The sequence below is a fragment of the Miscanthus floridulus genome, chromosome 11 (genome assembly GCF_019320115.1).
Source record: "Miscanthus floridulus cultivar M001 chromosome 11, ASM1932011v1, whole genome shotgun sequence".
In the NCBI taxonomy this organism is placed as follows: domain Eukaryota; kingdom Viridiplantae; phylum Streptophyta; class Magnoliopsida; order Poales; family Poaceae; genus Miscanthus; species Miscanthus floridulus.
In genome coordinates this window covers 97,549,443-97,561,079 of record NC_089590.1, presented here as the reverse complement: position 1 = coordinate 97,561,079, position 11,637 = coordinate 97,549,443, and the positions used below count along the sequence as shown (strand labels likewise).

The window sequence follows — 11,637 nt, the reverse complement described above, 5'->3', positions numbered from 1 at the left end:
ATACTTTGGACTTTGATGAGTAACCAACAAGAAAACCAATATCACAATATCTTTGGAACTTTCCTAGGTGTTGCCGCTTCTTGTAGATGTAGTATTTGCAACCAAACACTCGAAAGAATGAGACATCCGGCTTCTTCCCATTGAGCAACTCATAAGGGGTCTTGCCAAAAAACTTTTGGAGAAATAGGCGGTTGAATGTATAGCATGCGGTGTTGATGGCTTCCGCCCATAGATCTTGAGGTGTATTGTACTCATCAAGTATTGTTCTTGCAAGGGTGATTAGTGTTTGGTTCTTTCTCTCTACTACACCATTTTGTTGAGGAGTGTAGGTTGCGGAGACCTCATGCTTGATCCCAACTTCATCACAATATGCTTTAATATTTGTGCTATCAAATTCTTTCCCATTGTCACTTCTTATCTTTTTGAGCTTCACTTCAAATTTATTGTGTTCTCTTGGCAAACTTCTTGAAACACGCGGCCACTTCGGTCTTGTCATGAAGGAAGAACACCCAAGTGTATCTAGAGTAGTCATCAACTATCACAAGACAATAGAGGTTGCCTCCCAAACTCTTGTAAGTTATTGGTCCAAATAGATCAATGTGGAGAAGCTCTAGCACTCTAGTTGCTGACATGTAAGCTTTGGTTGGATGAGTATTTGTAACTTGCTTGCCGGCTTGACATGCACTACAAAGCTTGTCCTTCTCAAATTTCACATCCTTCAAACATCTCATCAATTCATTTTTCATTAACTTCTTGAGTGAACTCATCCCAACATGTGCAAGTCTTCTATGCCAAAGCCACCAAAGTGATGTTTTGGTGAATAAGCATGTCTTCAAGTTTGCATCTTCGAAGGTGAAGTTCACTAGATATAGGTTGTTGTATCTAAAGCCCTTGAATATAACTTGATCATCATTTTTCTTTGACATAACCACTTCCTTCTCGGTGAACAAACATTGGAAGCCAAGATCACATAATTGACCAACGGATAGCAAGTTGAAACTCAATGAAGCAACATATAGCATATTTGATATTGAGTGATCATTTGATATTGCAACTTTGTCCAACCCTTGTACTTTGCCCTTTGAATTATCATCAAAAGTAATCCTTTCTTGACCATCTACTTCTTCATCTAGTGAGGTTAACATATGAGGATCACCGGTCATATGTTGAGTGCAACCACTATCAATAACCTAATGACTTCCACCGGTCTTGTAGTTCACCTACACACACAAGAGATCAAGCTTGTTGTTTAGGGACCCAAACTTGATGAGAACCCTTCACTTTCTCAACTAGAGACTTAGTAACCCAAATTTGCTTAGGCCTATTTTTGTTGGGTGGACCTAAAAATATGACTTTCATCTTTCCACTAGAATCTTTTCTAAGCATATAGTGAGCATTGAAGGCAAATGGTCTAGCATGCTTGGGCAAGGGTTGTGGTGGTGGAGTTTCATACTCATGAGCAAAGTGACCTTCTTGTCCACACTTAAAGCATCTCTTTGGCTTAGGCTTTGACTTGTATTGTTGTTGATGTTGAACTTGAGCTTTCTTCTCTTGATTTGTCAAGAACCCAATACCACTTCTATCATCTTCATCACGGTGTTCATAAGTAGCTCGCTTTGGAGATATTGGCCTCTTGTAAACTTGCTCAAACCGGTCTTGAGATGTTCTTTCTCCAACTTGAGTTTTATGTTTTCTTCTCTAAGTTCATCGTGATTCTTCTCCATCTTGAGTCTCGTGTTCTCTTATCTAAGTATCCCATTTTCAAGAGCCATATCATGATCATTGTCAAGATTCTCTATCACTATTGTGTTTGCGGTTGATAGTTTTTCAAGATCCTTCTTGAGCTTTTTATTTTCATTCTTGAGCTTGACATAATCATCATGGTTGTTACTCAACCACTTTCTTGCCTTTGCTACTAGAACCTTGCTCAATGCTCTAAAAAATCAAGTCATCGCATAATGTAGCTATATCAATCTTAGCAACATTGTTAGTTGCATCATGCGGTTCATTTGATAATAACTCATGAGAAAGAACAAGATTGTCATGGTTAATCTTGAGATTGGTGTACTCTTCTTTTAGCAAGTTGTAACTAGTGGTAAGCTCATCGTGTATCTCCTCAAGTTTATTATGTTTTTCCTCTAAGCTCCCTTTTTGAAGTTTTGAGCTCCTTGAGTTTGAATGACGCAATTTTATTTTCATCTCTAAGCTCATCACTAGCTTTTTTGGCTATGTCATACTTTGCTAAGAGTGAGTTATTCTTAAGTTCTAGCTTCTCATTTTTTGCTTTTGTCTTTCTAATGATTTTAGTGTATTGGTTTAACAATTTCACCGCCACCGTGACAGTTGATGGACCGATTCATCTTCTTGTTCTACAGCATGGTCCCTACCAACAACAGTAGAATAGAATTGTAGAAAAAACAAACTAGAATTGTAGAAAAAACAAACTGGGGCGGCGGAAGCGGAACGGGATGACAACTGAGAAGAGGTACATCCCTACCGTGCGTGCGCATTTGAAAACTTTATTATATTATTATAGTCGAGTCGATAAAGAAAGACAAACAAACACCCGGCATCGGCATCGGCATCGGCATCTCCCTGGTGTTGGGGCCCACCGCTGCCTTTCTTGTCGTGACGTCATCCCTGGCAAGCCGTGACGCGAGCATGAGGTCACGCCCAAAAGTACAAATCCATCGTATTACTCCCTCCATCCCAGAATATCTGTCGTTCTCGCTTTCCGAGAAATAACTTTAACAAAATATATATTAACAAATATTATTATTTATGATACATAATTAGCATAATTGGAAAGATCTTTGAATCTAGTTTTTTAATAAATTTATTTGGAGACACAAATGTTGCACATATTTTGTACAAATTGAGTCAAAGTCGTGGCACGGACACAAAAAAAAATGACAGATAAATTAAGACGGAGGGAGTACATGGCAGTATTTATTTAGAAGAGCGATGGACCAATGAGAGGGGGCGTGTGAACGCCACAGTGAAAAGGAATAAGTTGACCGGGGGAGGGTCACAAGTCAACAAAAAAAACATACTACACACACAGGAAACATCTATGATCCATCAGCGGGGGGGAAATGGAGGCAGCTGGCTGGTCAGTATCCATCCATGCGTTGACTGGTGAGCACGCTTGGCGCTTGCGGGGGGCGTGGCCACGGCCCACGGATGGACAAATCAAAAGTTCAAAACGCACCAGGTCGTCGCCGCTGGTGCGTATGCAACCACCGTTTGTACAGTAGTACACATTATGTAGAAGAAGGCCTTGTTTAGATTGTAAATTTTTTCACATCTCTTCGTCACATCAAATCTTTGGACACATGCATAGAGTATTAAATGTAGATAAAAAAATAACTAATTACATAGTTTGATTGTAAATTACGAGACGAATGTTTTGAGCCTAGTTAGGTCATGATTGGACAATAATTGTCAAATACAAATGAAAGTATTACAGTGCCAAATACTGATTCCTAACCTCAATCTAAACCAGGCCGAAGAAGAAAAATCAATCAATCAGTGGCTACCGAAGATTCAGAAGCCACAGAGGTCAGAGGAATCCGTATATAATATAATAAGAATATACTATGCATTCATTTTGACTTCCTTCCGATCAAACGGGGGATTACGAGTACGAGTACGAGTTGTACGTGAGGAAGTACCGAGAAGGAATATTGGTGACCTTTCAGCCTGTTGGCGTCATCGTATCAGCCATGCTTATCAATTATAATACAGTGTTTTTTTCTCACAACAAAACAACATCAGCCGGTTTATAACCTCGCGCTCAATTCCCAGATATCGCAGCAGCCCGCGTTGCGCTCGTGTGTACTAAATACTGTATACTACTTACTCCTCGTTATGGATAGTTTATAACCCTGTTCGCTTGAGTCCATTACAAAACACACACGGACGCAACGGGAGCGCCATGTGCAGCGCTGTGAAACAACCACGACCGGATGCGGGGCCGCGGCCTGCATTCCTGCTGGGTGAGTGTGGAACGAACCGATGGGCGATGGGTCACCACAGGCGCGGCTTGGGTTTGGTTTTGGGCGGCGCGTGGGTGTCCGGGCGTGCGTGCCCGGCGCCCAGCCGAGAAACTCTAGCTAGTACGATAGCATGCATCTCCAATAGTAAGCATGCATCTCCAATAGTATACACTCTTGCCATAGTTTTGCGAAGTAAGAGAAGGATGCTAGAGTTTAGGTTGCTAGATTTTAGGTTGGTTTTGGTTGAGAGACTAAGTAGAACGAGACACTCTTGCCATAGTTTTGCGAAATAGAATGGTCTCCTCTAGTGTTTGGTTGCTAGGGGCATGATCATCGTTGTTCTGTGTTTGGTTACACTCGAAAATAGGATCAATCATCGATATGCAAGGACACATTCATCAAATTCTTTTTCTTTTCTTTTCTTCTTCCTTATCCTTTCTCTCTGTCCTTTTTGTCACGGAGGCTCCCTGCACCTGCACCTACGGCCGGGCCTCTCCTCCGCACTCGTTGCTGCCACCTGCACCTACGGCCGGGCCTCAACCCCGCGCTCGTTGTTGGCGCCTATACGCACGGCTAGCGACCTAGCGTGCCCACGGCCAGGTCTTCGCAGGGGCGCTCAAGCCCACGTCCGCCGGTAGCAGGCGCATGCCGTCTTTTTCCCCACACGCCAAGCCAGCCTCTCCCGCGTAGGCGGCGCTCGCAACTCTTCTTCTTCCCCTCACTTGGCCGAAGGCCGAAGCAGCCTTTTGTCCTAGGTGCGACGGACGAGTCCGTCAGGGACAACTGAGCCCCAGGTCTACGTGGAACGTATTCTTAGTAGGATGGTCCTGTCTCTAGTTGACTCCGAACCAAATACAAAGTCCAAGTGGGATATCCCACTTTGTTCCATCACATCCTTAGAACCAAACAGTACCGTAGATGATATTTTCTTTCCTATATGTTTAGCATGCACTCCCTATATTTCAAATTATAAGATGTTTTGATTTTTTACATAGAATTTACTATGTATCTAAACATATATTACATCTAGATGCATAGCAAAATAGATATAAAAAAAGACAAAACTACTTATAATATGGAGGGAGGGGGGTTTAAATGTTTTCTATTATATACATTGTTCTCTTTCTTAATCTAAATATCGCACAAGAGAATAAAGAAGGTACGGAGTACATATCTTTCGTTAGATTAGAGGTGTATAAAAAAGGTCTACGTAGTTATTTTCCTCAAGAGAAATAGAGAAGATATTTCTAACATTTAGGCCCTGTTCGCTGGTCTAAAACTTGGCTGAAAAACACCGTTCTGGCTGAATCGTTATGAGAGAAAAATGTTGTTCTAACTAAAAAAGCCGAACAAATCGAATATGAGGTAAGCCAAACAGGGCCTTAATGCAAATTCAGAGGTAACCAATTACTAACCATTAAATTAAAAACGCTCTAATAACAGAATGAATGAATGAGAACGGTGCCGCGCGGCGGCGCCAGAAATATCGACGTAGGTATCGTTTAGTTTCAAAAAATTTATCTAAAAAGTGATACAGTAACCATCATATCGAATCTTGCGATATGTACATGGTGTATTAAATATAGACGAAAAAAAACTAATTACACAGTTTGGTTGGAAATCACGATATAAACATTTTGAACCTAATTAATCTATAATTAAACACTAATTAACAAATAAAAATAAAAATGCTACCGTGACCAAATTCCTAAACTTCTCCGGACTAAACAGGCCCGTACTAACCCGACCCCGGCCAAATCCACCACGCCTTGTCGCGGCTCATCAGCTGGTGGGTCACATCACACTCACTCATTACTGACACCACCAATGCTCATGCTCGACAGGTGGGAAGACCCCTCCTCCTCCTTCACGGCGGCTACCACATTTCCTTTGTTTTCCCCTTTTCCCATTTCCTTCGTTCAATCAATCGTTCCCATACGTGTAGCGTGCTCCTAGCCGTTTCCGTCTTCTCCCTCGCTGCACTGCACCCTTGCAGGCGCTTCCTTCTGCTGCAGCGCCTTTATTGCACTCACCAGTCTTGCCCTTCCCAGCTGCCCTGCCAACGTCGTCCAGCTCCAGCAGTGGAGGGCGGCGGAGCTAGCATAGCACACCAAGCGGCGACACGCCAGTAAGCCTGCCTGCCCCCAGCGCCACAGAAATCTACGTACATATAATTGCAGCCCCAAGCACCGTGTTCCTCTTCCTCCCCTTCCCGGCTTGGCTTACCCTTCCCCAGCTAGCGCCTAGCCCCCACCGTCCCGGCCGTATAATCAATCAATCCGCTCTCCTAGCTCCTACTCGCCGGTGAAGAGAAGAAGGGCACACGCCACGGAGCCGGGGACCTGCTAGCTGCCTGCTCCCTTCAGTTCTCAGGTACGAGTCTCTCCATCTCGATCGACATCTTCTCCTCCTCCTCTTTCTCTCTCGGACCATTTCTGCGATAGCTGTCTGCCTTTCCTTTCTGCCCTGGATCCTGATCCTGGCATCTCCCTGCTGCGGTGGACAAGGCCGTCCTCGTCTCGTGCCTTTTTTCTCATCTCTGAGAAAAATCCTTTCTGCTTGCACGAGAGCTCCCGCGCCTGATCTCTCGTCTCCGCTCAGCTGCGTGCTGGTGGTAGATGCACAGGCGCCCCGACTGCTCTTTCATCGGATGCGACGAGAGAGTCCCCGGCAACCTCAAACCATGATCGTCGTTTTCTCTTTCGTGTCTGTGTGCTTGAAAAAAGCAGAGGCAGGCCAGAAGTAGTTTTTTTTCGATGTATTGCCATTGAAAAAGTAATAAAAGGTTCCTTTATTAACTAAAAAAAGAAGAAGAAAGGCCATGATCGTCTCTCCTCGTTCCTCGACCCGTGTGCCAGACCCAAGCCAAGGTGCCAGGTGGTGACTTGTTCGTCAGGTTTTTTGTTTCGTTCCGGAGGAGGATTTGGGGTGTTTAGCCTGAAGCCAAAATGATGAGCCGTGCTCGATCGTCTTTGTTCCTAGCACCAAATCTTTCCTCCCTACGGACTGAACTTTCATCTCAGGAAAGAACAGGGTTAGTTGGATTGGTGTAGGCGGAGCATATCCAATCTACCGCATGTTCAGTTAGTGCAGCAGCAACCCTGTACTGCTTTGCGCTGTAAAGAGTAAGACAGAGGCAGGGTGCCCTGCGGTCACAAATGTTTCCCTACGGCAGGGAGTAGGGACATCTTGGTGCTTATGAGGTCACATCGTCGTGCTATAACCAAGTATTCCTGAATCCTGGATGGGGACAGTGATGAGAGGGCACTCGCTGGTTCTCGCCATCCATCTCTCTGAACCAACCATGCATCAGATCCGTGGCCAGTGATAGGACAATTTTCCCGGACACTTGTTTCAAATGATCTGCCATGCCTGTTATTTTTATCCAACATTAGTATCTCAGGAGTCAGGATGCAAAAAATTCTCAGTGAGATGCAATTACAGCTCTCATCTTACACATGGCAAATTGACAATGCATTTTTTGCAGAGTAAAAGTTGCCTCAAGAAGATTCCTCTGCTCTGCTGCATGTTGAATTTGAGCACCACAAGGCTACCGTAACAAGTGTGGATATGAGTTGGTGTTGTCTTCCTCGCAGAGGAGCCAAGAAAGAAGAGAATCCTTACTCCAGCAACCTAGGCGGTAAGCAAAATGTATTTGCATGCTTCACAATTTGCTGCGTTGGTATGCTAATGCTAGCTGCAAATTATCATGCATTTAGCCAGCTTGTCTGAAAAAAAGAAGCCAAAACACTGTAGCGGCTGGTTTTGTGAGAGAGAAATACTGTAGCGTCTGAAAGATGCACTGTAGCATTGTGAGGAGAACAAGCCGGATCAGCCGGCTGGTCTGAAATTTTCAGACCAGCCGAACGCCGCCGTATCGGTCTTTAATCAGTTCTGTTTTCAACACTTCTCCCTCTCAATGCCTTGATGCAATTTGGAACAATTGTATGACCTAAGTATATAGAAGAAGTATTTCAGAAATGGCTGTAGTGTATTGCAGAAGATAGAATGAATGTACTAGTGCACTATGCCTAACCCATTTCCTTTTGCATTTTTTTAGCATTGCGATATTCCAGTTATAATGCACATTTTGTACTGCTTTCAGGTATTTATTCTGAGATAAACATAAGGGTCTTCTCCTATGCTGAGTTAAGATCTGCCACAGACAACTTCAACCGAACGAACAAAGTAGGTCGAGGTGGCTTCGGTACAGTTTATAAGGTGACAATTCATTTCTTCATCCGTTGTTCAGTTTGAGGGTACAGACCAATGGAGTGATGAATCTCTTTTAGTTTTAACATATGTTATTTAATGTTGCAGGGAACCATTCGAAATGGGCGAGAGGTCGCGGTAAAAGTTCTTTCTGCTGAATCCAGGCAGGGCATCAGAGAATTCTTGACAGAAATTGATGTCATTACTAACGTGAAGCATCCCAACCTTGTTGAATTAATTGGCTGTTGCGTTGAAGGAAATAACAGGATTTTGGTATATGAATATCTTAAAAACAGCAGTCTTGACCGTGCACTGTTGGGTATGAACCTTGTACTCTTGTTACTAAAGTTGATGTTTTGCTACATGATTGAATTGCAACATTGACTTTAGTTGCCTTATTAACAATTTACCCTATGCTTCTGCAGGTTCTAACAGTGAGCCTGCTGACTTCACCTGGAGCATAAGATCTGCTATATGCCTTGGAGTTGCTCGAGGCCTTGCTTACCTGCATGAAGAGATCGCATCACCGATTGTACACAGAGACATCAAGGCTAGCAATATACTACTTGACAAAAATTACGTCCCCAAGATCGGGGATTTTGGTCTGGCCAAGCTATTTCCTGATAATGTCACCCATATCAGCACCCGAGTAGCTGGAACAACGTGAGTATCGACCTATTTGCAGTTTTGGCACTTGCCTTGATTTGCGATCGTATTTCCTTATGGTAACTTGATTGTTGGGCTGCTTGCAGAGGCTACCTTGCACCTGAATATGCATGGCATGGCCAGCTAACCAAGAAAGCGGATATATACAGTTTTGGTATCCTTGTCCTGGAGATAGTGAGTGGCACAAGTTGTTCCAGGAGCATACTGATGGATGACAAGGTTCTCCTAGAGAAGGTCAGTCTTTTTCACTTCATCTGCCTGACTGCTTGCTTTTTCTGAATGTTTTGGCATCCACAAAATACACAGAACTATAGAAATGCGCAACACCACTTCACAACAACAGCAGCCTGGCAAAATGTTAGCTGAAGTTGCACAGTAAATTGTTTAGTTGTCAAACGATTGACATGCACAAATGTTTGTCCAAAAAAAGCCTAACTCTGAACATTCACAACAGACATGGGAGCTATATGAAGCGAAGAGGCTCAAGGAACTGGTGGATCCAGCCCTTGTTGATTACCCTGAGGAAGAAGTCATCAGGTACATCAAGGTGGCCCTCTTCTGCTTACAGGCGGCCGCCGCTCGCCGGCCGACGATGCCCCAGGTCGTGACCATGCTGTCCAAGCCCATCCGGATCAACGAGAGCGAGCTGACGGCGCCAGGTTACCTCCACGAGAACAGCAGGAGGAGCCCCGGGTCCGAGGCCACCGTTTCCAGCAACTACAGGTTCAAGAACTTGGCGTCCGAGGATTCCAACATGTTCAGCACGGTTGTGCCACCAACGGTGACTGAGATGAGCCCCAGGTGAAGCAACACAGGCAGATGTAAATGTAATTGAGTAATTCCTTGCGTTGTGAACTGGCGACTATGTAGAGCTACCGATCTGACGGTATAAGAGAGTGAGAGCAATGTGTGTGTTGTTGTTTCCTCCTGCAAACGCGGCAACTAGATCTTGTACATATAGATTAGTGAATTCATGCCAGAGCAATGCAAGATTGCTGCTTATTGCACAGCTTGAGATCATTATCATATTAGTGCAATAGCATATTGTCGGGTTCATAAACCCGGGGTCCCTCGGGAACCGGTTTTCACGCCAAGGCTCGGCCCAAGTCGACAGCACGTAACTCATGGGCCTGCCCATGAGTCTAAAACGACAGGCCGGAAGAGCGGCCCAGTCATCGACCGGAAGGTCTGGCCGAAGAGAAACAGCGCCCGCTCATCGGCTGCTTCGGCCCACCTCTCCGACCAGAGCGTTCGCTTCGACTCCAACCGCCACCGGACGGCCTCTCCGATCGGAAGGCCTGGTCCAAAACACTACTTCCGACTCCGACCCCGCGTCTCCGACCGGGGATAATAGGAACCCTGCTCACCTCTCTTCTCCGACCGACGCACTCAGAGCCGACTAGAGCCATCCGATAGGGGACGCCCGCTCGGTAGGAACCAGGAGACGTGCGGAGAAAAGCAAAGCAAGGCCCACAAGTCAAAACTACTGTACCAGGGACCATACCCTGCACGGAACAGTACTCTGCAGCCACCCTGACACAAACAGTATTGTAGGCGCCGACATCTCTCTCTACAGTATTGTAGGCGCCGCTAAAACTCCCATACGGTAAGGCCCCTACGTGCCTCTGGGCATCGATAGCGTTACGGGCACCAGGATTTACCGTACCGGGTGAACGTGGTGAGACTCCTCACATGCCTCTGGGCATCAAACAGTATTTGCAGGTACCGACATCTACCATCTCTGAAGAAGGCAGCACGACCTCCCATATGCATCTGACATTCTACAGTGACATCAACAGTGTTGTAGGCGCCTACTATTATCTTATACCCGTCGGCGTGGGCAGCAAGGCTTGGTAGCATACGCACCCTTTCCCTCTCACTTGTAAAGCCGTCCCCTTCATCTATAAAAGGGGGTGCACTTCCTCCAACGAAGAAGAACGATTCCAGTTGATCAGAGTTCCTTAGATCGATAGCTCACAACCACAGAACCGCCAGGTTCAGACCTCAAGCACCCGCTTGAACACTTAGCTCATAGCGAAGTTACTGTCACTCTCGGCCCTTCCGATCGGACCTCTTGTACACCCCATCTTTCTCCTTCTCGTTTGTAACCTCACTGCAAACTTCGAGCACCTGGGCTCAAGAATAAAGTCATCGACCGACCCCGACTGGATCTAGGGCACGTTGCCTGAACCAGTATAAATCTAGTGTCATTAAGTGCTAGGCCACCTCCGATCACAACGTACAGCAAAACTACAAATATTCACAAGTTGGTCACTTTCTGCACCGACAGTTGGCGCCGTCCGTGAGGAAGACGCTGTACGTTCAACACTTTTTGGTCATCGGATGGCCTATTTTTCCGCCACTCTCGCCGTGGCGGGCTCGGGCGATATGATTCGCTTCGACTCGTTGGAGTTTCCCGCACTCTCGCCCGCCGGGATGCGGGTTCCACCCGTTTTTGAGCCATCCCAGGCCTTCCTCTTCGGAAGCCTGGCCTTCGTCGCCGACCGACTCGGCGTACTACACCTCTGCGAGGAGGCTCGCGACCCGGCACCTGTCAAAGGGACGTCCTCCATAGACTCCGAGACGCGCGACTTCGATGACACGGCATCTGCTTCATTCCGAACAAACTCTCTGCTCAAACCCCACTATAAGTAATATACGTACTGTTATTCGCTCTTTATTTACTATCTCCCACCGATCACCCGGAGGGAATGTACCGCCCACGCCACAAACACCGTACGATCAGTTCCCCTATGACCAC

The 11,637-nt window shown here is 45.7% G+C and overlaps 1 protein-coding gene across 1 annotated transcript; it reads left to right on the top strand.

Annotated features, from left to right (window-relative positions):
• The first annotated feature begins 5,896 nt into the window (after positions 1–5,896).
• LOC136494127 (cold-responsive protein kinase 1-like) lies at positions 5,897–9,896 on the top strand. The gene is made up of 7 exons (XM_066490276.1): positions 5,897–6,371; positions 7,486–7,638; positions 8,104–8,219; positions 8,319–8,529; positions 8,636–8,873; positions 8,963–9,110; positions 9,331–9,896. Exons 2-7 carry the CDS (start codon positions 7,569–7,571, stop codon positions 9,679–9,681), a joined length of 1,134 nt encoding a protein of 377 aa, XP_066346373.1. The 5' UTR covers positions 5,897–6,371; positions 7,486–7,568; the 3' UTR covers positions 9,682–9,896.
• Positions 9,897–11,637: the final 1,741 nt, after the last annotated feature.